This window comes from Setaria italica, chromosome III (genome assembly GCF_000263155.2).
Source record: "Setaria italica strain Yugu1 chromosome III, Setaria_italica_v2.0, whole genome shotgun sequence".
NCBI lineage: Eukaryota > Viridiplantae > Streptophyta > Magnoliopsida > Poales > Poaceae > Setaria > Setaria italica.
Window position 1 is genome coordinate 22,378,923 of NC_028452.1, and position 26,346 is coordinate 22,405,268.

Sequence of the window (26,346 nt, forward strand, 5' to 3'; positions counted from 1 at the left end):
CGTGGCCACCGATGGAGGCAACAGCTATCGAGCGGAGTAGTCAGCTACCGTCTCGGCAAAGGCTAGGGCATCCGAGTCCGATGCATTTTTTGGAGTAGTCACCAACGATTCGTACGTGCGATCCGTGCAAACTGAAGCTGCTTGCTGCTGGCTGGCTCCACCACTGCTTGGTCTGGAAGCGTCGACCGGAGCACAAATGTTGAAGGATGCCGTGAGGTGCAAAAACAAGGTGAAGAGGCAAGAAGCAAACGAGCGAAGTTTAGCAGATTCAACGGAAGGAAAAACTCGAGCTCAATAAGGAGGTATTCGAGGGTATCGGTTCGGCTTCGGCGGAGCTTGAGCTTACGTACACGACTTCATGTTTATAAAATTGACCAAACTAAGTTCCTGTGAAATGATGATATTGCTATACATTACACAGCCTGAGCTCAAGCCTGGCTCCATATTTTTTTTTCAAAACGAGGAGAGCTGCCAATTATATTAAAAAGAAGATACAAAGCACCAAGCGATGCGAAAGTTTAAGAAAAAAAAATGTATACAAACGTATAAGGTCCGAAGCGCGGAAAGAATTAACAGTGGGTGATTAAAATAGAAAGGTGTTTTGCTCCGGCCATAGTCCACATCGTAGTCTCTATCTTTAACTTTGTGGAACATCATATTGGTTGTAGATTCCTTGCGCTAAAAAATTCTCGAATTTCTCTCTCCAAATAATCCATGAAACAAGCATGATCATGGGCCTTGCTCCATGTTTTGATTCCAACCTAGAATTGCTTTGAATTCCAACCAAGTGCATGCGTGGTTCTCAGTCCTTCCTTCCCCTTGGAGTCATGAGAAATATTAACTCCCACAAAAACTGGAGTATTGTTCGAAATTCAAATCATCTAACCTAATAACAAGGCTTGGCAAGAAATTTTTTTTCCTTAAACAATCTATACTTAGACGTGGGATGAAACCACTATAATTGCAAAAAGGGCTACTTTCAAACAGGAAATTATTTGCACGAAAACTCACTGAAGCCACTGACCAGTGACGACTTCTATTCTTCGTTCTTCTAACTTTTAATACCACTCCCTCCATTTTTAAAAATACGATGTTTAGGACAAGCAAGTTAGCTGAAAAACAGAGGGAGTAGTATTTAAGATAATACTCTATATTGCTAAGTTCCTTATAAACTACTCCCTCCGTTCTTAAATATATGACGCCGATGACTTTTTACTCCAACTTTGACCACCAATATACGAGTTAGTTAACTAAAGTAAAATATGTATCATTATGTCTATTGTCAAATATACTTTAGATTTAAGTTGTAGGTTTATCTATTTGCAAAAATATTTGTAGAAAAGACGAATAGTCAAACAAATGAAAAAAGTCAGCGACGTCACATACTTAAGAACGGAGGGAGTAATAACGAGGTATTTTATTGCAAAGGAAGTTTTCCATGAAATCGTGCAAGCATACCATTTCGCACAGAACTTGCAAATATGTGTACAAAATATCTAATTGAGCTTTAAAGCCGCATCATTCTGTTGGATCTCTTCCTCAAATCTGTTGAGTCTTGGCTGAAACAACCGCAATATGTACAAACAGCTCTACAACTAAATCTCACTTTCTGGGAACTAGCCACTGTATATTACATAACTATGCTTGCACTTGTCATACCTTCTGTTCATGTCCTATGAAGTATGGATACACAAGGAGTATTGCTCACAAGTCCGTGACATCAAAAGCTGGGCAAAAGGAATCTAGCCGAAGCACAGAATGTTGTCATTGACCTGTTCATCAATTGAAACGTCAAAGCTTTTATTAAACTGTAAATAGCAAACTATCCATCTACTCCCTCTGTTCTTTTATATACGATGTTGATTACCTCAACTTTGAACTAACCAGAATCGTATATAAAAGAACGGCAGGAGTAATACAGAAGAATATCAAGAAGCTAAGGACATATTAGTTGTTCTCTTTCGTTTTTTCCAAAGTATCATTATGTATTTTTTTCTATGACAACTTTCTATCGAAGTTACTAATAATAATGTGATGTGCTTTGTGTTTATCAATTTTGGCAGTAACCTACAGCTACTGCAAGCATATTAGGGAATCTCATGGCAAAATCTCTGCAAGCATATTTCTTACACACTAACATCATGCATTGATCCTAGTTAAAATGCAGAAAAGATGCAGAAAAATAAATGTGAAAGGATTCTGCAGTGCAGTAATTGCTAACTAAGTTTAAAGCAATGTAGTGTTAATGATCTATCACTGTTTTACTTCAAAAAAGGGCACCAGTTTTGGCAAGGAAGAATAATTGCTCTTAATTTTTTAGGGAAAAAATCTTATATGCCACTAGGAGTTAGGACAAAAAAAGTACTTTGTCAGATTACTTATATGCTCTTATTAAAATACAATTCAAACAGTTCATGGATTCCTGGAGCTTTCCTTTCCTCTCAGTTTACCACAATTTTGGTGTTACACAAAAAGTAAAAAGTGCGAAACAGAACCTAATTAAAACAAAATGGAAACATGAAGCACTATCAGATTTTATAGTATGTTCTTACCAGTCCAACATATCCTGCTTCAGTAGCTCATACAGTCACTCTTGGCTCTGGAATGGATCGCTTGAACTTACCTCATTCTTTGCAAACTGTCATAAATCAATGGTCAGATTCAGCAAAAGCAGAAAAAAGAAAAATGTTTCAAGAGTCTATCCAGGTTATTGGGGAGAAACAAACCGTTGCTGTTGTTATTGTCGCCATTGTAACAGGTTGACTAGATGGCAAGACAAAGTTGCTCCAAAAAAGTGGGTCAGCAGAAGGATCAGCTGGGCTCCAGGTACTCTTCATTGGTGTAGGCATGACAGGGGCCATTGAGTAAGTAGCTCTTTGCACTAGCAGCTCATTCATGTTAATATTAACTGCCGCTGTATCATGTCCAGTAGCAGGTACCGAGCCAACAGCCTTTCCTTCAACAATTTCTTTACTGAGTGTACATTCTTCAGATGATTTTGTAGACTTCTCCAAGAAGCTTTTGAAGGCATCAGACTGAGATAATATACCACATGCTGATAAGCCCATTGAAGAGGGCTTTGAAGGAGAACAGAGGCCAAGAGAAGGCAACTTATACGGTTCAGTCTGTTGCATTGAACTTTCAATAGCTCGGACTTCATCAGCAATCTCTTCTGCTTTAGATGTATCTGACTGCCGTGTCTTCTTGGGTAGCCACCACCGAATGTAATTAGTAAGATCAAGTTTTCTCTCTAAGCCAAAGCTTCCTGCAAATTTTCCGTCCAACATGATATCCTTTCCTGTAGTTTCAAAAGGTATAACAACATTAGTCGCACGATCTTATAGCAGTTTTTATTAGAGTTTGACAACTAGAAAGAACAGAGTAGAAGTCTTTACGACCGACCACAACTAAGGTTCATGTAGTCATTCCCGAGTAAATGCCCCAAAGACGTATCCCATCTGGAATTATGCAGTTGCCTGCATGATAATGCACACCATTGTGAACTTTCGATATTAGGACTTCATCAAACTTACTATTGTGACAGTGTATTAAGAAATTCAGGCACAAAGTTAGATAGGACCAAATCAGGGATCGGAGTTGGTAGTATGTATATTATTTGGGTTTTTTACTATTGTGACAGTGTATTAAGTTTCTAGGATTCGGGTCAAATCTTCCTAAAAATGAGGTACCATCTGCACCTTCTTTAATCAAGAATGAATCAAGGGTTAGCATAAAAAAATTAGATTCCATTACTAGGGATAGAATCTCAATTGCTAACACATACCTAGGAAGCCCACGGTATTTTGGCAACCCCCTGGAGAAGGCACTGCTCTTTCTGCAATGCATGGATCTTCTGGTCAGTGCTTAATCAGAACAAAATCATGTATATAGAACACAAGAAATGCACAAATATACCTTCTAAGAGACACAAGATAATCCTCCTTGGAGATCATCTGCATCTCTTCAAGGTCTCTTGCATAGTCAGAGACCTAAATAAGCAAACATATAATGAACATAAGTCTGAAAAAAGCATAATTTCAATTAACTACTGTGACAATATGCATGGAACATAAATAAATAACACTCTACGTTTGCAACTCATCGGGACCCACATGTACAAGTATCAAATTAAGCAATTAAATGTGTTGATATATTTGTTTTCTCACATTTACAGAAGGCATTTTTTGTTGCACATTCTTAGCATTCAGTCCAGCAACTTGAATCATGCAAAAAGAAGACATTCCACTCAAGTTCAAGTGCAATTGTGCAAATATGCAAAAATCAACTTCCAATGTCATTTTACAACAATAATAAAATTTTATGAATAAGAATTGAAGTATAGGTCGGGAAGTGTTATTTCTCATCTGTCATGTGAATGCATGGAGTACAGCAGTCAGCAGGTACCTTAGTGCAAGCATGATATATCAGCACAACACTTTTATTCGATTTAAAATAAAGGGGAAAAAAGATGGCAACAGCCTAACAATCATGATCTAGACACCTCTTAGATCTGATTAATGTCTGGAAGCTCCCCTTTGAAAGTACAGAACTATGTTGCTCAATGTAAGGAAAAATAAAGGAATATTGTTTCTTGAATTAAACAATTTCTATCAACAGAGAGCTAATCTGAACATAAGCTGGAGAATTTTACAGCAATTCAAAAACAAGATTCACAATCATTAACTTACTGGAAAATTTATTTGTGTTCCAGCTCCCCAGTATTTTAATGCAGCAAGGTCATAGGCCCTTGCTGCAGCCTCTTCGTCGTCATATGCACCTACGTTATTGCACACATGATAGATAATGATTAACAAAAACCATAGCAATTCGGCAAATTAAGTTAACATGGGGATGCCACTTACCTAAATATACTGCAATAGCAATTGTGCGATGTAGTTTCCCATGCAAAAGAAACAATTCCATCAAATCATAATGAGAGCTAAAGTCATAAATATTACAAATAAAATCATTTTGTTGTTGACTAAATACAGCTGTGATTTTCCTGAAGATACGAAATAAACCGGACAAACGATAGGAATTTGGAAACTGCAGTAGGCATAGCTCATTACTTCCATCCATGCCAAATGATTATGGCATAATGCAAGAATAATCATTATTTTCGTTACAACCGAACTGATTCACACTACTGTTGGAAAAGGTGGAGAGCATATTTGAGTGTCAAGTGTTAGATTGAAGAAAGACACTTGGACATGGCAAGATTCCAAGATGTATGTTTCACTCTATCTGGGTATATTTATAAACCATAGCAAAATCATAATATTATAAAACCATTTGTCAAGGGAAATGTGTTTGATAATTTCCAAATGTTCAAACACAATATTCAAGAAGATATCAATGGCAACGTATTAAAAGTTTGACTATATGATACATGCAACCAAAATTTATGACATGAGGGAGAAGTTAGCAGCTCACAGAAGATTAATTTGTTTAAGCCTGATGCCAACATAAATCAAGCCAAACTATCTATTTAATGTAATCAAGTTGCAGTGAGTGATATGTTTTCACATCTTCCAGTTCCAATATGTTCAGAATTTCAAGGACGCGTACAACTGCCACTACTCTGTATATTACATCCAAACATACCTTGTTTCCCCTTTTTGTTCTGATTCTGATTCCACGTGCTTTTGTCCCAAAGGTGAGCCTCATATCGACCTGTCCACCTATGCCTATTGAGGAGTCATCAAGTTCAGGTCTATATCAATGTATACAAACATAGCAAGCATCAGAGGAAAGGTGAGAAAGTTTCATTTATATCAGTCATGACAGGAGTATTACCAAGTATAAACTGGCTGCTACATTTGATGTAGCAACAGAAAACAGTGCAAGTCATTATGGCACGAAAATTTCATCTGCGGAGGCTCAGAAGAATTCTATTTGGCAAGCTTGACCCAAATTGCCTCAGAAGAATTCAAAATTTTACATATTACATCGACTAAGTACCCATGCCACAACAGAAGCAGAGTATGAGACCATTTTAACACGCCACAAAAGCCTCTGGAAAATCACAAGCACCATCAGTCCATCACAGATCCCATGTCAGCCGGTCTTAAACGTGGTTCAGGAACCCTAGGCAATATGAACAGTGAACGCCAAATTAAAACAGTATTGAGCCACAACCAAGCCAATATCCGATGTACCAGTGGTTGCCAAAATTAATCGAGACTGGATAAGATCGGTGGTCAACGCAACGCTGTCAATAGAGCATAAGTAAACGAGTCGAGCTCCTTGAGGACGTGAGATCGCCTCATTTCGAGCCACCGGAACCACGGAGTTATTGGAACCGCGAACAAATAGTAGATCCCGAATCGCCGAAACAACATGGCAATCCCAGACGTAGGGATTTAGCACAGGAGAGGAGACTCAACCAAGGAGCCAACCGATCGAAGTGCGCACAGAAGATTAGCAACGTCCTAAGCTCCCAGTTCGTAGCATGTAGCAGCTCGCAGAGACGTAGAGGAAGGGGACGGGGACGGGGACGGGGACGGGGGAGCAGGGGACCCTGCGACTCGTACCGAGTGACCCCGCGGTAGATGGAGCTCCGCTTCCCCGCGGCGCAGGGCGGCATGCGGCTGATGCGCTCCTTGGCCGTGCACACGCGCTCCTTCCGCACGGTGAGGGCCCTCCTGGGCGGCTGCTCCCCCGCCGCCACAATCGCCCCCGCGACGGCGCCGAACGACGAGGACGAGCCCTCCCCTGCCCCCGGCACGGCCAGCCCCGCGGCGTCGGGGTTGGGGGAGGCCATGGCCGCCCTCCGCCGGCCGGATAGGTCGGTCGGAGCGGTGCCAAGCCGGCTCGACGGCGAGGGGTTGGTGCGGTGTTGCACAGCGCAGCGCAGCGAAGCGTAACGGGTGACCGTTTGGGGGCGGCGTGGTGTGGTGGTGGGATTTGAAATGGGAGGGGGAGGGGGGGAAGGGGGCGGCATCGGCTGGCGTGGAACCGGGGTGGGGTGGGGCCGATAGGGACGCGTGGAGCCCACTGGGCCGGCACAGGGGAGACAGGCGGACGGGGAGCGCAGGGGAATCCGAGGATGCGGCATTGATGTGTTTGCGATGATGGGTGATGGGTGTGGGTTTGGGCCCGGAAGCGACATGGGAACGGGGAGATCGGATCGGATCGGCCCGTCGTCGTTTCCTCGAACGGCAACGGTGCGCTTCTCGAGAAGCGTCTGGCGCCTCGAGTTGAGTCAGTCGACGCGAGTTCCGGGCGCGTTGGTTTTTAGCTCAGCCAAACGGAGGGGACGTCGTGTCGTCTCGTCGTCTAGCTGCCTGGTGTCCCAAAGCATCTCGAGGTGCAGTATCCACGTACTAGTAATAATCTTGAGTAAATTCCTTCTATGCCGTTGGAAGCTTGCTTATCCTTTCTATGCCGTCCAAAATTTTAACATCCCTCCAGTGCCATTGATGGTAATTTCCCATCCCCTGTGCCATTGCCGTCAAATGTCAACTTTTATGAGAAAAAGACGAATATACTCCCGCCTTCCTTCTTGCTTCCACCTTTCTTCGATTTCACGCGCTCCCACTCCCACTCCCACCTCTGCTCTGGCGCCGGCTCCGCCTCCTCGCCCCTGCCCGTGCATCGTCGGCAGCTTCAAGTCCCCACCGCCGCGCCCTCCAGCTCGTGCTCACCGCCCTTCTCCACCACGAAGTCCTCCCGGACACTGCCTCCCCATCCACCGTCCTCATGGCGCCCGACACGGGGCGAGGTTGGGACGCGACGCCGGAGTGGCGGCGGCGTCGCGCACGGGGCTGCGGCCACAGGCGTGGACGCGCGGCTGTGCGCGGCGGCGGGAGCGGTGGTCGGCGTCGACGGCGGCTGATTCGACGTTGGGGCGCCGCGGACCGTGGCCGCCTGCGAGGTGGCGCGTCGTGAGGGCGAGGTCGCGGCCGCACGGGTCGGCGCGAGCGTGGGACAGAGCCGCGGCTGGCGGCCCCACCGCTGCCGCGTGGGAGCTCGCCTAGCGTGCGGCCGCCGGGTGCGTCGTCCTCGCCCCCGGCGCTCCCTGCATCCAGCCGCCGCGCCGGGCCGCGGGACCCGCACCCTTGCCGTGCGCAGCGCCGGGCCGTGGCGGCGCCGCCGCGCTTCCCGCGCTGGTGCGCCTCCGCCGCCGCCCCCGCGTTCTCGCTCCGCGCGACCACGCGCTGTGGGGACCGAGTCGGGCAAGGTCCTTGATGCTAAATCCGAGCTCCCTTTGCAACAATCCGAAGCTGCAACATTGGATCTGTGAAGTAGCATGGATTAGCAATCCATTTTGTGTTGGAGATTGGAGGAAGTATGCTGTGGGCAGCACTTAAATTTGTGCGGCAAGAACAGGAGCGGAGGAGAAAACCAAGAGAATAGGAGAGGAGAGAGAACGGCGCAGTTGAATGGTTTTCTAACGCCGTGAGGACAAAAGTGACGGTAGTGGCACGTAGCCGATCAGAAATTAGAATCAACGGTACTACTCTAATTTTGGATGGCACATAAGTTGGATGGCACGGAAGGGATATGTATAGTTTTGAGTGGGATAGAAGGAATTTACTCAATAATCTTTCACAGTAGACCGTACTAGACAAAGAGTAAGACACGGTGTAGGCGTGTAGTGTGTATCATGCTGGTTAGTGGTTACAGGTTCAGTGTATTTCTTTTCTTTTCATTTCCGTCCGCTTGTCTCCCCTGTGCACTTGCCGGTTTGGCATCAGAAAAAACAGGCTCGAGATGTTCCATCGCAACAAGAATTCCAACCGTGGGAAGTTTTTTAAGTGACCGGCAGAAAAAAAAACTTAAGTATTATTTTTATTTAAGAAAAAAGTCCAAATTACTCCTATAGCGAAAGTTCAAATAACCATAAACTATATTTTGGTTCAATTTACCCCATAAACTATACTATTTGGTTCAACTTACCCCATAATGCAATTTATCTTTTTTTTTCTCCATACACAAGATGAATTTTAATTTGAGATTTTGTAGGGTGACAGTGGAAATCATAATATATATTTAAAAATATTTTATAAATTTTTTATCATTATTTTTATATAATTTTGTATCTCAATGATAAATTTTATTATTAAATATCCTACCCTATCAAAATAACGATAAAAAATTCATGATATATTTTCTAACATGTCTTATGATATCTTTTATCATCATGCAAAATTTGAACTTAAAACTTCACTTATGCATGGAGAAACAAAAAGGACAAATTATGTTAAAGGGGTAAATTGAAAGTGACATAGTTTAGAGCTACACTGAAAAAAACTATTTTAGAGGTTATTCAAACTTTAGTTATACTTGAAGGCAGTAATTTAGACTTTTTTTTCTTTATTTAATGACCGGAGGTGACTAACGTTTACAAGTTTTTTTTACGTAGCCGTCGATTTCGCAAGCAGCGTATGTGCCATCTTCACCTCTCCGAGTAGACAGGGATGAAAGGTACTGTCAATTCAATTCTAAATCATTAAAATTGACAAGTTTCTTACCTTTATCACTCCGTTTTCCTTTCCTATGAAATTGAAATCTTTTAGCCAATTGTGATGGGTAACTGAAATTACTGTGTGATGTTTTTTCTTCATCTGATTAGCCTATTATCAGGCTCCTGCCCACAAGGTTCGCGATGAAGATGTTTTTACACACTTTTAGCTAGATTTATGTTTAGCACAATCCACCAATTATACGTATGACAAAACTAAATAGTGATTAATTACATTTAAACTAATTTTATATTACAATTTCATGATTCTTTCTAATACCATGATTGAAAATAATTGATTATTAAGATTTTCAAATTCCCATGGTTCTATTTCAAAACACAATGATGGTTTTAGTTTCGATTTTCAACCCATTTCCCTTAAACCCCAAGAACACCTCCGAATCCCAACAATGCCAGCCCCCCCCCCCCCCCCCCCGCTTCGTTCCGCCGCCATCCGCTCGCCTCCTCCGTCGACCTCGTTCGATGGCTCTCCACCTCCTCCTCTGGACGCCTCCTCGCTGACGCCATCTACGATCTCTCTTTCGTCCCTGCCACCTCCAGCATCCACCTCCTCCCACTCTCCGACCCCACTCGCCTCCTTCCTACTCCCGTCCCGCACCTTCACGCTCTGTTGCTCCCCCTCCACGCTTGTCGTCGCCACCTCCTCCCTCATTCGACTCTGACGCGGCAGTGGCCATCCCCGGCGGCGCAGGGTTCCACGTGAGCTCAGTCCGGGACATAGACTTCGAAGGTGAGGAGTGGGTCACGACGAGGGAGGATGGGAGAGCGCATGTTATCGGTGGGGAGAGGATGGGAGGTTGGTGGTGAGGAGGGTGAGGGACGGGAAGGGGATGTCAAGGCACGAGGCCGTTAGGTGGGTGTCGCCGGTGAAGTTCATCATGAGCGGCGCCAGGTGTGGCGTGTAGTGGTGGCACAGTGCAAATGGCATCCGGTGAGTGTAACAAAACCTGTATCTTTAGTGTTTCTAGCAATATGTGATAAAAACCGATTCACATTGCTCACTTAACCTTGAACAACATTTGCTCATTTTACTTCTCTAAACTATTCATTTCTGAACAACATTTGCTCATTTTACTTCCCTAAACTATTTCATTTTGGTCCAATCTACCCCTGGCCGGATCCAAAATAAAATTATAGGGGGCTGAACATCACAGGCACTAAGCAATCTTGGTCCACTTTCTCAAATGTTCTGCACTTTGCTGACCATAAGACATGCATGTTGTCAAGCATGGAAATAATGGTTTGTATAGAGGATAAATTTTAGAAGGCTTCAACCTAGTATGCCGGCCAGTTTGCTTGAACATTTGAGTTCTAACAAAAGGAAGCTAAATGGCTGATGATAGGAATGCCCTTGCGGATGGCCGATAGCTCCTTTGCTGCTTGCAGAAGTGAGCCGGTCAGGCTGACAGACAGTCTCAGAGACTGAGCTCACCTGGCACTTCAACGCGCGCAGCGCGCCCTCCTGCCAAGACCGGCTGCGACGCCCGTGCTCGCAGGCTGCGTCCCTTACCGGCGACCGGCCGCCAAGACTGCGGGCGCGTTTGATTTATGATTTTTAGTTCGGGTCGAATGTTTGTATACCAATTAGAAGAACTAAACGTGAATTAATTATAAAATTAATTGTATAAGCTATGGCTAATTCGTGAGACGAATCTATTAAGCCTAATTAATCCATGATTAGCACATATTTACTGTACTAACACATGGTCAAATCATGAGCTTAATAGATTCATCTCGCGATTCAGCCTTCATTTATGCAATTGGTTTTGTAATTAACCTATATTTAATACTTCTAATTAGTATCCCAAATAGGACCGAGCGTGGCTGCAAGCAATGTGCACTGGATTCAGATAGTGAAATTTTTTTATTTTTTATTTTAGTATTTTGCTAAAATATACCTCCTAAAAAAATTACAAATCTATATAGCTACCGCCAGCTGAACCGGCGGTAACTTCCCACCTCTAGGTACTACACTTTCAAAAAATCATAACTAATTCATATGAATTTGGATGGAGATAAACTTTATATAAAAATTGTAGATCTCGACGAGATCTATAATTTTGTAGATAAAACTTTTTTCATTTGATATCATCTTAGTGCTCAAATAATCGACACAAATTTGAACTACAAATAAAACTTGTGTTGAATATTTGAGTACCAAGATGACATCAAATGAAAAAAATTTGAACTACAAAGTTGTAGATCTCGTCGAGATCTACAATTTTTATATAAAGTTTATCTCTATCTGAATTTATATGAATTAGTTATAATTTTTTTGAGTTACCACCTGTTCAACTGGCGGTAGGTTGCTTCCGCCGCGTGTTTCCAAGGGATGCATGCGTTGGATTCTGATCAAATCTTTGTCGATCTGAGCTAAGCTCTATTTCTTTTCAAGTTTACCATGGATTTGTATCTTAATGTTTGTCCGTTCTAGTTATTTTGTGATTAATGTTTGTCCGTTCTAGTTATTTTGTGATTGTTATTGTCAGAAGCTCATCTTATTTTTATTCTTTAGTGACATGACTCATGAGGCAGTAGCCTTCATTGTCGAGGATCGTGGATCTAAAAGACGAGCTCATGGCTCTACTAGGATGTTCATGAGGACCCTTGCAGGCTTGTCGTGCTGTCTTGCTCACATGAGGAGTCTTGCAGGCTCTGTCTCATTCGTTTTGTATCTGTCAATGCTAAGCTCAAGTAAAATGTCTGTTCTTTGTGAGAAGCAGGCGAATAATACATGAAGCAGTACATTTTTTATACTATAGTAAGCCATCTTGGCTCTCTACATTTCTAGCACTACCTCGAGTACTTACTAAATTCATTAATTTTTCATTATACTAATTTTTGTGACCTTGATAAACACTTTATCTATGAATCAAACATGTGACATCTTCCTACCGGATTGCGTTACAACTAATAGTTTAATTCCTTTACCCTTCTAAATCATCATGCCCTTAGCCATGACAAATTATTTAAGGGAACATATCTTGTGAGAACCAACTAAACTTGAAAACTATATCAAAACTCATAAGTAGATGGTTACAACTAATAGTTTTTCTTTTTACACCTTCCATTACCAACTATGCTCCATGACATAATAATTGGATTCTTGCCTTGCTTACTTTCTTCTACGATTTTGCAGTTAATGTAAATGAAATATGTATGAGTTGTTCAAAAAGATAAGCAGCTTCGTGGTTGATGATGGCTTGATTAATAAGGTATGTAGCTTCTCCTATTTTCTTTGAATGGAGTGGCAATGAATGGAAATTATGTTATCGTGAAGCCACGATGCCTAATTTCAACAGTTTTAACATACTCAAACATTTTCTTCGAGTCATGTGTTGCACAACATTTATTTAAGTTGTCCAACATCTTTTTAAATGCACCAACATTTCTTGATATCGATCAACATTTGTTTGACATACACCAACATTTTTTCTATGTTATTCAAACAATTTTTATACTCTAACCAACATTTTTTTGAGAATGACTAAAATTTGTTTACATACACAAACATTTTCCTTTAACTTATTTCTGGACACACACCAACACTTGTAGATATTGACCAATATTTTTTACATAATATCAACATTTTTATGTTTGCAGAACATTTTTCCACACTCTCCAACAATTTATTTGACATACATCAACATTTTTCTTGATACACCAACATTTCCTTTAAATAATTCAACATTTATTAATGGCGGCCAACATGTTTTGAGCATGTACCAATATATTCTTAAAGTTATTTTTAAACTCTTACCAACTTTTTAGAATCTATTCAACTTATTTTTGAACACATCTCCAACATTTCTTTATATTTCTTAACATTTTTTTTCTAAATCAACATTTATTGATGATTGGCCAACATTTTTTCATAATCTCCAACATTTTCTTGACCATTATCAACAATTTTTTTCATACACAGTTTTTTCTTGCATTTCATTGACATGCACTAACATTTTCCTTTAACTTATTCTGGGCACATAGCACCATTACTTGATATTGACCAACAATTTATCTGACATTCACCAACATTTTACTTAATAGACCAACATTTCCTTTACATAATTCAACATTTTTTTTCATATACCAATGTATTCTTATATTGTTTGCCCAACATTTTTTTTACATACTCCAACATTTTGCCAATAATAGCCAACTTTTTTTTGACATGCACCCAACATTAATCACGAACCCCACTTTGTAGGCTAGGGTAGTGTGATCCTAATGCATTAGCCATTTTTGAAACAGAAGCTTAAAAGGTCTTTTTATAACAAATTCACATATGATATTCCATGAGCACAACCGTTGTTCATTTTATTTTTGTTCCAACTCCTCTCTTAAAAGTACAACAAATTTCATGAAAAGTTCATCCACATGCTACTTTAATCCAAATGTTGTTCTTTAGCTTTTGCTTCTAGGTTTGTCACAAATTTTCTATCAATGATTATCTATGTTTTATACTTTCAATGTTATGATAAAAAACTGCATCTATCTAACATTTTGTTACCATTACACAACTAGTAAATGTTTTCAACATTTCTAACTGTGTGTTCACCTTTTATAATGAATGTTTCCAACATTTCTAGTTTCCAATATTTTTTAGTTACCACAAGGTCCAACAATTTTACACGAATAGGTTCAACTATTTTGAATTCAACCTCATATTGTTCCATAATTTTTCTCCATTAGATTCAACAGTTTTAGAAATTTAACTTCTTACTGTTCAACAATTATCTTGTCAAAATCATTATGATATTCAACAGTTCTAGCAGTTTCTTTTCCACATCCTAACATTTCTAAAACTTATTGTAATTCTATGTTTATTATTAACAAGTGCTCTAGTTCTTCATGAGGAGATGATTCATTTTAGGGTGATTGATGTTTCTTAGTTGAGGATCGAGTAGACCTGAAGTTACTTAGTTAATTATTAGTTTGTATAATAACAATTCTATTCTCACTTGTGTTTTTAGTTGGACGTACATGTTGATCATATGTAAAAATTATATCTTAGTATATTAAACTTCAAATTTTAAGTTGCAAGTTCCCACCTGTTAGTATCCCACTTCAAATCACATGCCTAGCAAATTAGTCAAACAATACATCAGTCGGTTGAGAACTGGTGTCACGTGGAAAAATAATAATAACACGCTAAAAAAGGTCGAAAGCGCTCTCAAAAATAATAACATGCTCAGGAAAATAATATCGGAGGGGCGCTAAAAAAAGTCAAAGGCACGTGGCGTGCGCATCCAGGAACGGAACGAAAACTACGAAGCTAGGTCTTGATGGGCTTTATAGTTCAAGCGCTTAACCATCTTCCAATATATATATAGGACCTTCCAGGCTTGACCTCCCACTTTGCGACTTCTTCATGTATAAGTTGAGTTTTAGGGGGTGTTTGGCAGCACTTCACTCTAGAAAAAATAGCTCCACTCTACGAACTTCGCAAAATTGCAGCTCCACTCCACCAACTCCAGGAAAACATGGAGTTGTTGTACGTGTTTGGCTGATTGTAATGCTCCAACTCCAGAAACATCAGGACTTATTGCGAATAGTCTATTTTACCCTTTTGTGAATGGACCCACATGTCAGTCTCTTCTCTCTCACCTCCTCTCTTCCTCTCCCTTCTCTTTTCTCCCCTTCTCTTCAACAACGACCACCATCGACGTGGCCGCGTGCGGTGGCAGCGCCTGCTCGACGTGCTGGCCGAGGGTCCACAACACCAGCGGCAGGTTGCTGAGACAGCCGGCGGCGAGGCGCAAGAAGGGTCGCGGCATGCTCAGGCTGCTCCTCTCCAAGAAACTCAGCGGCGCGACGACGATGGCGCCTGCTACGGCGGCGGCCAAGAAGAAGCGGCAGCAGCGGCCGGCCGCTATTGGCTAGCACCGCACCGATGTTGACGTGAAGCGGACCACGCCGGTCCGTTCCGCGAATGCCGGTGTCCCGGCTTCCCCCAGCGCCCAGGCCCTTAAACCGGCGTCCCCCAACCTCTCCTGTTCTTCTTCTTTCTGCTTCCCCATTCTAATCCACGAACAGAGCTAGGCCGCCGGCCGATTCATCCGCATCCCGGCCATCTCCCTCCAATCGCTCGCACCTGAAGCTCCTCCACCCTCACAGCTCCAGCCTCCGCCACTTCCCGTCGTGCTCCGTCCACCCCACCGCCGGGAATCTCGGTTTCCGTGACCGCCCGTGGTCCTCCCGCCACCGCCCGCACCTCATCATCGTCGGCCCAACTCCGACCCTCTCCACCCAAACAAAGAACACGGGTGAGCTCCTTGGGACCAACCGGTGCCCGCGCGCCCGTCTTCCCGCCTCGACCGCTGGCGTAGCCGCCAGAGCAGCCGCCGCCGCCGCCTATCCCGTCCACCGCCGCTCGCCACCAGCCTGCTCCAGTCGTATTCCGGCAGGGTCAGGTAGGGTTATAGATGCGCCTCGTAGTTCTAGACGTGTAGGTGCTAGCCCCGTCGCTGGAATCCTTACTGCCGGCAAGTACCCGCCGGTCAAACGGTCGGCTGCCATGGCCTTGAACCGACCAAGGTTGGAGTCTCGGGAAAATAGAAACGAACTGGTGGTATATTGTGTAACGAGTGGTAAATGTGGGTAAATAACCCTCAACTCTACGAGGAAGTCTGAAACTGACGTTTTTGGAGCATCCCCGGAAGATACTCTAGGAAAAACGTGGATCTAACCACTAGCTCCACGTTTTTTGTGGAGCTGGATTGGATGGGTTTGACAAGTAATTTTGTGAAGTTGGTGAAGTGAAGTTATTTTTTCTAAAATGGAATGCTGCCAACAACCCTTGATGTCAGATTTATTTCTGACTCGACCACCCCGCTCCGGTTCCGACTCGACCACCCAGCTCCCGGTGGCCCCACCACACCCGCCTGCGCTTGGCCTATCAAGTCCGAGGAAGTCTGTTCTGCTGCCCGCTAGATGGCGTTAGGACTCCGAATCCGACATCACCCGAATAAAAAAAAAGTCGTCTGTGTTTGTTATTGGAAGCTTTAGGAGCTTCAGGTTGTGAGAACATTTTTTGTTGTAGCAATGTTGGATGCTCACTGCTACAGTTTGATGGAGGGTGATAGCAACCCGCAATTTTGTGCTTTTGTTTCGGTGTTAGTGCATGCTAGTTTGGCGCTTTTGGTTCGGGGTTAGTGCACGCCAGCTGTAAGTTGTAACAACTTAGGGTGTTTGGATACGAGATGTTAAACTTTAACAGTGTCACATCGAAAATTCGGATGCTAATTAAGAGAACTAAATATGAGCTAATTATAAAATTAATTGCAGAACCCTGTGCTAATTCGCGAGACGAATCTATTAAGTCTAATTAATCTATCATTAGCAAATGGTTACTGTAGCACCACATTATCAAATCATGAACTAATTACGATTAATAGATTCGTCTCGCGAATTACACTTCATCTGTACAATTAGTTTTATAATTAGCCTATGTTTAATACTCCTAATTAGCATCAAACATCCGATGTGATGGGTTAACACCTGATTGCCAAACATGCCCAAATTATTTCTTATGTTCGGCATTTGCCCTAGCATTTAAATCGGCCGATGAACATAGCAGACAAGTCTGACTGTAATGTACAGAAGTCAATTTCGCCATAAAACAAACGCCAAACGTGAATCCTGCAGAATTCACTACAGACACGTCTGAGTGAAATGCCGTAGTACTTCGTAAGATCTTAGTTTCTGCACCTGCATCCTGTTAAAACTACACTCAGTAACGGCCTCATGTGCTCGGTGAACAAGAGAATGATAGCTACATATGAAAAAAAAGATCTGGTCATTACAAAATCTGTATGCCACCTGCAAAACACTAGGTGCGATACAGTTGGCTGTTAGCGAACTAGATACAAGGGAACAGAGACTACGACCAAGTAATAGCTAGAACCCCTCCACAAAAACATTCCAGGTGTTACCTTTTACCTAAGGATGTTGTCGCCTATGCATAGAGAGTAATAAGGCCTACTAGATTTTACAAGTTTCTGCCATCTCCCTGAAACTTTGCCTCAAACCACCATACACTAAGAACAGATCCCAGATTCCATCTGCGGCAATGCTTTCAGTGCTATCCAGTGATAACTGACTGACTGAAATCTTGTCCACCAACAGCGACCAGCGACTCAATTAAGCTTATTTCTGTGGTTGAAGTTTTCCGACAGAGTGCAGGTACACCGAGACAGACACAACCCTGCAAGTTGAGAGCAGATTTTGATATTGCATCATGAGTTTGAAGGTTCTAATCAACAGAAGTGGCAATGACATTCTCATTATCACTTACGTGGATCCAAGGAAGAATGCAAGGGATAAATGGAAGCTAAACAAAAAGACAGATACAATTGCTGTCAGAAGCATTGCAACTGAAGTTGAATAAACCTGTAAATACATATTGTCAGTAAAAACTGCTGTAAGATATTTTCATTAATTTAAGTCAAGGACTGCTTGAATAGATTAACTTGGTTAAACAAAAGAGCACTAGGAGGACAAAACATCCATATACAAGATGCATCTGTTTTAGGGTCAAGCACCTATATGGTTTTATGTTGTTTGGGAGTATCTCTATTTGTTCTCCTGGAGCACTGCCCAACAACATCAAAGCCTTTTCGGCCCTGTTTGTTAGGCTGGGTAGGCTTGAGATAAATCCACCACGCCCCCCCCCCCCCCCCCCTCCCGTTTTGCAACCCACAACCACAAGGTAGTTTCATGTGCTTTAAATTATCACCATTTAAGGTAATGATATAGGCACTTGGTAGACTCAGGGTAGTTGTCTTGCTACCCGAAAAACAAACAGAAACTTGCATATTTGAAACAACAGGAAAAAAGTAAAATATATGCATCAAAATGTATTGAGTATCAACTACGTCCTTGAAACGCCCTTATCCAACCCTCAACTTGTCACCCTTTGACAATAACAGGGTAAACACAGAACAAAGGACAAGATAGATGATGACGATTGAAGCGTAGGGAGTTAGCAGGGTGTTGAATCCTGAGACTGGAGACTTATTTTCCTCTTTATACTTGCTCAATTAAAATGATGACAGTGACCTCACATGGAGGGGCTAGGGCCTAACTCATGTGAACTATCTAAAAGGAACCCTTAATGATAGCAACCAACCCAAATGAAATATTTAATATGGAAACTAATCAACCCAATCCTAATTAATGTTGCCTCCACACTCAAGTTGCAACAAAGCCGTGTATGGGCTACAATGCATAGATAAACAATAGTCGGGACCTAGTGGGCTGCACATGAATCAACTTCACTAACATCACAAATGATGCTCAGACATAAATTTGAATGCTAGTGGCACATACCTTGACTATATTATCAGCATATTTCATCACCATTGAAACAGCAATTCCACTACATGGTAAATGAAACAAGTGTAAGCTACCTTGATTAGGTGACAAAAAAAGGGTTTAAACTCTTAGTTGTTGGTACCTCAGTGCATGGTTCAGAATCATCAAAACTGTGATGAATGAATACCCATGGAAAAAGCCTCTGTGCCAGATAGCGTAAGTAAAACTGTTAAATACATGAATTATACTGAAGGCAGCGTAAGAGTTTAGCAGTTTCCATGAGCACTAACTTATTCATGACTGCATCATAATCCTGAACACAAATTGCAACTAAATTGAAGATCACCCCAAAAATGTATAGCCAAAAGTTCTGCACGTTGATGTTTCTTGACGGACGTTTTTTAATGATAGCCTGCAATGTCCAAAGATAAATCAAAACCTTCCCTAATGTTTTACACCAAATGAATTCATTTAAAGTAAGATATTTAAGAGAAGAGAAACCAAGAGCAACAAGACATACTTCTGTATATACCCCAGCAAAACCACTTAAAAGAGCCATCACCTGCACGAGAATGACCAATTCAGCAAGGTGAGGGAAAACACTTCCAATAGTAATCTAAATGAAACTGAATGTCTTCAATTACAACTCACAATTGCCATCATCCAACCTTGAATAGGAGTTTGAAGCACATGGTCAGATCTAAAAATGGACAAATAACATTTCAACTAGTCAAAACTCATATTTCATTAAATGACCAAATGACACTAGACAATGCGATGGAGGGAGGGAATTAATGTGGGATATTGCTTAGTGCTTACGAAGGATTGAGTTGAGCTGTCGTGCAACCAGCACATAGAAGAACAAATGCTGCCCACTGGATTTCACTTAACCTGAAAGGACAGGAAAGACACGGAATAAATATACATGCACACAGTGAAATACTGGAAACAGGGAACCATACTGGTGAAGCAAAGATTGTGAGAAGTTCCAGGAAGGTGAAGAAAACAGAAGTTGTGATCAGCTAGAAGGCCAATAACACAGAGGCAATAGTTCTTTTTTTGTCAGCTCTGGTATCTGCCATAGGCAAAGATTTGAAATTCTAGTTCTGCTTCTAATCCAAGCCAAGCCATGATGGATCAACAAAATAAACTGCAATCATGCTACGTAGGGCTCCCATTCCTATGGTAAAGCATAATGTAGCGATTATTTCCAGTTGCTCAGAAGATACTAACTTTTTCTTCAAAATGATGCGGTACAAGACACCAGTGCTGATGATATTCAGGTTCTTCAAGATCTGGTATGCTGGTGCGTCCACATAAGCAAAGATATAGTACTGGCACATAACATCAAATGGAAGGGTACGTCAACATGCTAAACATCATGCAATTAAATTGGTCATATCACAGAAGTACCAAACGTACCTGCAATAAGTTCTTCACCATATAAAGAACAGCTGGAATCGGATATACACTGACTTCATCAAAAGATGTGGTTAACCTGAAAAAAAAAACAAAATCAAATGGCAGCTGAACAACTAAATCTAACAGAGCAACAGTTATAGACCAGTGGCGGAGCTTCAACATAAATCAAGGGGGGGCCAGTTATGTGTAATCAATGGGATTAAGGGTAAAATTACATAGTTATCTACTTTTGATTACTGTCACTCAAAGGGAAATTATAAAGTGAGGGGGGGCCATGGCCCATCTTGGCCTGCACTATCCTCCGCCAGTGTTATAGACCAACCGCCAGTCTCAGTTTGATATATTCAGGAAAAAAAATCACTATACGTTTTAAATTTCTTTGGAACATAAGACCATGTCATGTTAATTTACTTGAATTGGTAAATCAGGCTTCTAATGGTCTACTCCAGCCTAATGTAAAAAAATATAATTATATACCCATGAAATGTAGAAAGTGAGCACGAGGAACACAGTTGCCAGAATGCAGCGCTCACCTATTATCATCAGTAACACCATGGCGGTTCCATGTCCTAAATAGAGCAGCTAGTGATAGAAGGCATTTTAAAGCCTCGACCTAGACATATACGTAAAAAAGTTACTAACAGAAGATTGTGCTGAAAGAACAAAAGAGGAAAAATCTGACAATCCAGTGGGCACATTAGTTCATGCAAATTGATGGACAATCTAAATATATACAATATACATCTCGAGACATAATTTTCTCACCGAAAAATTAGCTGTTGTGACACTATATTCATACTTTCCGGCTCTTTTTGACCACACAATTAATATTGCCTGAGAACTTGTTAGCAGCGTCAATGCAAGAGTAACAACAGACCTGTCACGACATAAAGATAAGATGTCAGATAATATTGAAGGAAGTGATTGTAAAGAAAGGTTGAGGGAAGCAGGACTTACTTTAGCTTCCAACTAGACTTGCCTTTTGCACCTCCTGCAGAACTGAGACCACTAGCTGTAGCTGACAGAATCAACAATAAGTTCCACGTTGTACAAATAATAAGAGAGCATTTCGACAACAATGTATCAATAACTTACTGTTTGCGCTAGATAGCGACCTCCCACTGAGGCTTTCTACATCCTTCTGAGATAAATCATCATAACTCTCCTTCAGGGACAGAAGATACATTAGAGACTGCTCTAGAGAAATAAACGGTTGGTGTAGTGAATAAAAACAAATAAAAGCAATGGCCACGCTAGTTACTGCTGATTTTCTTTTCATGTGGTTACCTACGGTTACGGGAGACAGGAACTGGATCAAAATTGGTCAAATCCAGTTAAAACCCTACAGATCATGATTTGTGCATGCTGGTCCAGTCTTTTCACCCTTCAAGTGTTATAAATAACAGATACACCATTTTGCGAAGCATCAGTTTATCAGTTCACTCTTTAGGTAGTCCGTCATAAATGACAGAATTCCAAGTTCGAGCAGTCGTTGACATCATCAGTGAGTCGAACTTAAAACATAAAATGAGCTAAGTCACAATGTTTTTTAGGTTTGGACTGCCGTTCCGACAGTTTTAGCTTTGCAAGCAGCCAGCCAATTATCAGGTAGTGACTTATACTTTTACTCCCTACTCAACTGGGAAACACAAAGCTGAACTTGGTTACTTGGGAAAGAACTACGACAGACTTGTCACTTCACCCAAGGCCCACAACATTATTCTAGAAAGCTAGTATTTGACAGTGCACACACAATTGCTTGCCTCTGTTGTTCGAATCATCTCCAAATTAACCAATACCACAAACTGGGCTCACTGGAAATGCAGTCGTGTATTCTGAATTTATACCAAAACGAGTGGTGGCAAGAGCATGGCCAATCTGAGAGAACAATACAATCTTAAAATTCGACAGCATTGCCAATAGCAGTTATCCAGCACATGGAAAACGACCTGACTCCCCAAACAATATTTGCAAGCATGTCAATCCCACGCACATTCACCCACAACACCACATTTTAACAACGACAGTTACAGAAATCTACCGCCCAGGTACCGATTACCAGTAGATTACGAACCCTAGGATAAGACAATGCTAAGAGGGAGAAAAGGGGAGAATTTCTCCTAGATCGAAGGGGCTGCAGAAGGGACCTAATCGGAGGGGCGCATCGAATCTGATAAATTCCTCTCGGGGTTTGAGGCCTTTTGCAGTTGCTAATCCAGACACGGGATTTACCTGATCCTTCACCCTCCTGTACTCCATCGCCGCCTCTCCGCTTCGTTCCGGCTTGGAAGCGCTTGGGATTTGAGGGGTCGAGGGAGAGCGCCGCCGCGCGCGGCGTGTGGGAAGGCCGGTGTGTGGGTCCCGGGCCAAGGTGACACGGGCACGGGAGCCGAGGAGCGTGTAGTGTGGTGTGGACTGTGGAGCAGCACGGCGGAGAGCCGGCGAGGGCTGGAAGCGTAAAGAGTGTGCGTGGCAAATCTGTAATTTTCCTGGGTTCAGTGATACTTTCGCCTGTCAGCCTGTGCGCCAGCTAACAGCCTAACATGATGATAGCGAAAGAGCAAAATGTGAGTATAAAAACTTTGAATACTACAGAGTCCTATAAAGTTATAATATAACTTCTAAAAAGTTTGTACGTATAGCATTTTTACGATAATCCTTTTACCTACGGTTAATCTCTATCAGCAACTCCTATTGGTGAGCTCCCACTGCCACCATACCTTGTACCTTAGAGGGAGGAACATAGGGTGGAGCTAGAGGGAACCAACCTATCATAAGCCACCGCTAATAGAGTTTTGCATCCCATTTTAGGAGGTAGGAAAGGATTTAGGATTGCTGGATTGGGAGGTCACGGCGTGAATTTTTGACGTTCACATCTGATCCAATGGATACAAGTTGTTCAGCTGCTCAAGTTTTATTCCTTTCGTCGAAAAACGCAGGACAACCGAAATGTATCGATCACGTGTCGGCTACTCCCTACTGCACCACATCCATCGGTCCATATTCTCTCCACCTCGTTTATTTGGTTTGGCTTCCGTCAAAAGAATTAGTACGAGGCAAAACATTATCTCAACTCCCAACCCTAGCCCCTAGACTCACAAAATTGCTTCTGAGTGTTTGGAACCAAGAACATCCATTAATCCCGCTTCCCCAGCTAAATCAGTCTAACTCATTTTCCTGGGATTATGCATCGAATTCATTTTTTTCCTCGAATATGTACGAAAGCTGCGCATCATTTTTATTAAGATGAAATGAAAATCGAGAAAGAATGTTTACATCATCACAGTGCTGGATCCCAACCCTTGAAGGGTGTTTGGATCCCGGAGCTAAAGTTTAGTCTGTGTCACATCGGATATTCGGATGCTAATTAGGAGAACTAAATATGAGCTAATTACAAAACTAATTGCAGAACCCCTAGGCTAAATCGCAAGACGAATCTATTAAGCCTAATTAATCCATCATTAGCGAATGTTTACTGTAGCACCATATTGTCAAATCATGGACTAATTAGGCTTAATAGATTCGTCTCGCGATTTAGCTTAGGGGTTGCGAAATTGATTTTGTAATTAGCCTATGTTTAATACTTCTAATTAGTGTCCAAACATTTAATGTGACAAGGGCTAAAATTTAGCCCGAGGATCCAAACACCAACAACCGACTGCTAGTACCTACTATTCTCTATTTAGTCACCCAACCGGGAGGCTTCTGCCTCAATCCATTAGAGCACCTCCTTTCTGATTCCCCTCAACAGCTCATGCACCGTCGCGGCTCGGCTGTCGAATGGGCGTGCGTTGCGTTCATCCCACAAGCTCAATATGATTAGCATGAAGAGCGTATCGATTAGCATTAGCGTAGGTGCTCGTCGTTCAACTCAAAATTATCTTTCCACAAAGATGTGTGGTGAGTGTGGATTAAAACATTGGTGTTAGCATGCAGCAGACCACTATCATATATAACGACACAATGCAAATTATACATGACGCGGGCACGAGACGCACGTCACGTGCATTGTGATCAGAACGATTGAACGAAATTAAACACACTGCCGGAAGGAAATAAAGTTTCCGAGTCACCGTCGTAGAAGACGTTGCACAGCTGACGCGAGAACTTGCGATAGCATGCGTGCATACCGCATACGCTTCCCGTGATGCACCCAACGGTCACAATGCACGGTCGAAAATGGAGTACTAGCAGTAATCAATACTGGAGCACGCCGCATAGTACCAAAATAATTGCCTAGGACTCTAGGAGTATACAGTATCGATCAAAACATGAATTAAACGAAGCCATCGGCAGCACGTCGATGGGCGACACGCATGCGTACAACCAGCGGCGCGCAATATGCAAGGTCGCGGTCGCCGTCGACCGATTATTTCAAAGGCCGCCTCGCCGCCGCCGCCTCCGCCGCCGCCGCCGGCGGCGGCGGCGGGAACTCGTGCTGGTAACTGGCATACCCCTTGAGGTCCTCGATGGCGGCTAGCACCTTCTGCATGTCCCTCAGCGCCTTCTCCTCCTGCCGCGCGATCTTCTCCTCCAGCTCCCTCACCCGCCGCCCGTCTGCGCCGCCCTCGCCCCCGGACCCGGAGGAGGAGGAGGGGAGGCTGATGCTGTCCCAGAGCTTCGATGCCCGCGCCAGGATCGAGGTGGGCCTCACCGGGCCGACCATCTCCTCGTACCTGTCCCTGAGCTTCCACCCGCCGATCCCCCCCGCCGTCGCGATGCACACGGTCTTCACGAACCGCCAGAACATCTCGACGCGATGGTTTCTCGCTCTGTACGTAGCTGTATCGTCGTCGTCTCGGACCCTCTTGCTTGCTTGCTGGGTGCGTCGCGATCTGGCTCAGCTAGCCCGACGGGCGACGGGCGAGACGACGACGACCGTGTGCGAGATGATGAAGGCGATGGCGTGCGCGCTGAAGCCGTGGGCGATTGGGTTTAGTAGTAGTAGCTGCTGTTCATCGCAGGCGTGGCTTGCGTCGCAAGACGCAAACGGAGTTTGTGTCGTGTGCCCGCCGGACGGCGGCCGTGGTGGGTCCTTACGTGCTTTGGCACGACGGTTGGTTGAGGGATGGGCTTAAATGGGCTATCTTTGAGGTTTTGGGCTTTCCGCGGCGTTCATGACCCAACAACGCGTCCGGCCCAGCCCAACAACGCGTACCGGCGCGCGCGTGCACGTAGCATTTTACTTACGAGCGTATAATATACGTGCACGTGTATACCCTGTACTTTGTACGTCTGGAGGGAGTCTGGCTGGACTGCACGGCGCGTAACGTTTGCACCACGGAAAAAAAGAAATGGGCTGGGATGAAGAAGCCCCGGGCTCCGCTTCGATTACTCGGCCCCCTGCGGGTAGTCCAGCACATGCGCACGTGCGGCCCACTAAAGCGAGCATCGGGCGTGGGGGCGCTCCCCTACTTGCGCAGCAGAGTTTAGTACCACCATGGCTAACTAATAACGACGAAAACAACAGCTTATAAATTGAAGCGTTGCACTAGTCATCGTCTCTTGAAACGATACAGAGAAGATTAGTTTGACCCCACTTCTTTTTCAGCCCCTGCAGCGTGCGGTATCGTTACAACGAGGTCCCTCTTCGTTTTCGGTTACCTCCATCCCTTTTTCTTTCTTTGCAGCTGCACCCCTGGATCGTTACATATTGGACCTAGCAACTTCTGCATAATCATGATAAGGCCCTTACGAGTGTGGCAGTTAATTACCTGTCACCGATCTTCATTCTTTTGTGTCATTCATTTTCTTCTTCTGCCTTCCAGAAATATATTCAAGTTACGTTTAGAATAATATGCATATAAGTCCAAATTCTCTAAAGAAACCTGTTTACGTATCGCAATTATTTTTTTCTTGTGCTGCACTCGACAAAGATCACGATGTTTGTCATCCATAAAAAAAAGACCCTGCTTTTCCCGTCTACAGCTTTTCTTCTCAATCGGCTAGTCTCACTCTCACATGCACTCCATTGCAGTATAGCACTCTCCTCTCCCCCCGTCTATAATCGCTCCTAAATCATTTCATTGTGCTTACCTTCGTAGAGTACTTCGTCAAAAACAGGAGACTGGAGTAGCAGGGTTGATGTAGTGCAAGCTTTGACTATTCAGCACAGCTGCACA

At 43.1% G+C, this 26,346-nt stretch overlaps 2 protein-coding genes across 3 annotated transcripts; both read right to left on the reverse strand.

Moving 5' to 3' along the window:
- Positions 1–1,399: 1,399 nt before the first annotated feature.
- Positions 1,400–6,897, reverse strand: LOC101756051 (AP2-like ethylene-responsive transcription factor At2g41710). The gene is made up of 10 exons (XM_004962144.2): positions 6,534–6,897; positions 5,605–5,687; positions 4,863–4,871; positions 4,689–4,777; positions 3,916–3,989; positions 3,785–3,835; positions 3,403–3,476; positions 2,727–3,298; positions 2,553–2,638; positions 1,400–1,772 (listed from the first exon to the last, which is right to left on the reverse strand). Exons 1-9 carry the CDS (start codon positions 6,761–6,763, stop codon positions 2,588–2,590), a joined length of 1,233 nt encoding a protein of 410 aa, XP_004962201.1. The 5' UTR covers positions 6,764–6,897; the 3' UTR covers positions 1,400–1,772; positions 2,553–2,587.
- Positions 6,898–17,243: 10,346 nt separating this feature from the next.
- LOC101756454 (CMP-sialic acid transporter 2) lies at positions 17,244–22,726 on the reverse strand. 2 transcript variants are annotated; one of them, XM_004962146.2, is made up of 15 exons: positions 22,457–22,726; positions 21,320–21,389; positions 21,182–21,236; positions 20,990–21,101; positions 20,758–20,837; positions 20,225–20,300; positions 20,036–20,136; positions 19,622–19,693; positions 19,454–19,502; positions 19,323–19,364; positions 19,093–19,214; positions 18,945–19,004; positions 18,818–18,866; positions 17,784–17,878; positions 17,244–17,693 (listed from the first exon to the last, which is right to left on the reverse strand). In XM_004962146.2, exons 1-15 carry the CDS (start codon positions 22,481–22,483, stop codon positions 17,636–17,638), a joined length of 1,068 nt encoding a protein of 355 aa, XP_004962203.1. In that variant the 5' UTR covers positions 22,484–22,726; the 3' UTR covers positions 17,244–17,635. The 2 variants fall into 2 exon arrangements, with proteins under 2 accessions (XP_004962203.1, XP_004962202.1); XM_004962145.2 differs by having other exon boundaries at positions 21,182–21,242; positions 22,457–22,725.
- Positions 22,727–26,346: the final 3,620 nt, after the last annotated feature.

Excerpts from the sequence above, each read along its gene's own strand:
- LOC101756051 (XM_004962144.2), bottom strand. The coding sequence starts at position 6,763 with ATGGCCTCCCCCAACCCCGACGCCGCGGGGCTGGCCGTGCCGGGGGCA. Across the intron at positions 5,688-6,533 it reads ATCTACCGCGGGGTCACTCG|GCATAGGTGGACAGGTCGAT; the intron begins GTACGAGTCGCA and ends ACTCCTCAATAG. Across the intron at positions 3,477-3,784 it reads AAATACCGTGGGCTTCCTAG|GCAACTGCATAATTCCAGAT; the intron begins GTATGTGTTAGC and ends ATTATCATGCAG.
- LOC101756454 (XM_004962145.2), bottom strand. The coding sequence starts at position 22,483 with ATGGAGTACAGGAGGGTGAAGGATCAG. Across the intron at positions 20,137-20,224 it reads TGGTGAAGAACTTATTGCAG|TACTATATCTTTGCTTATGT; the intron begins GTACGTTTGGTA and ends GTTATGTGCCAG. Across the intron at positions 18,867-18,944 it reads ATTCTGAACCATGCACTGAG|TGGAATTGCTGTTTCAATGG; the intron begins GTACCAACAACT and ends TTTACCATGTAG.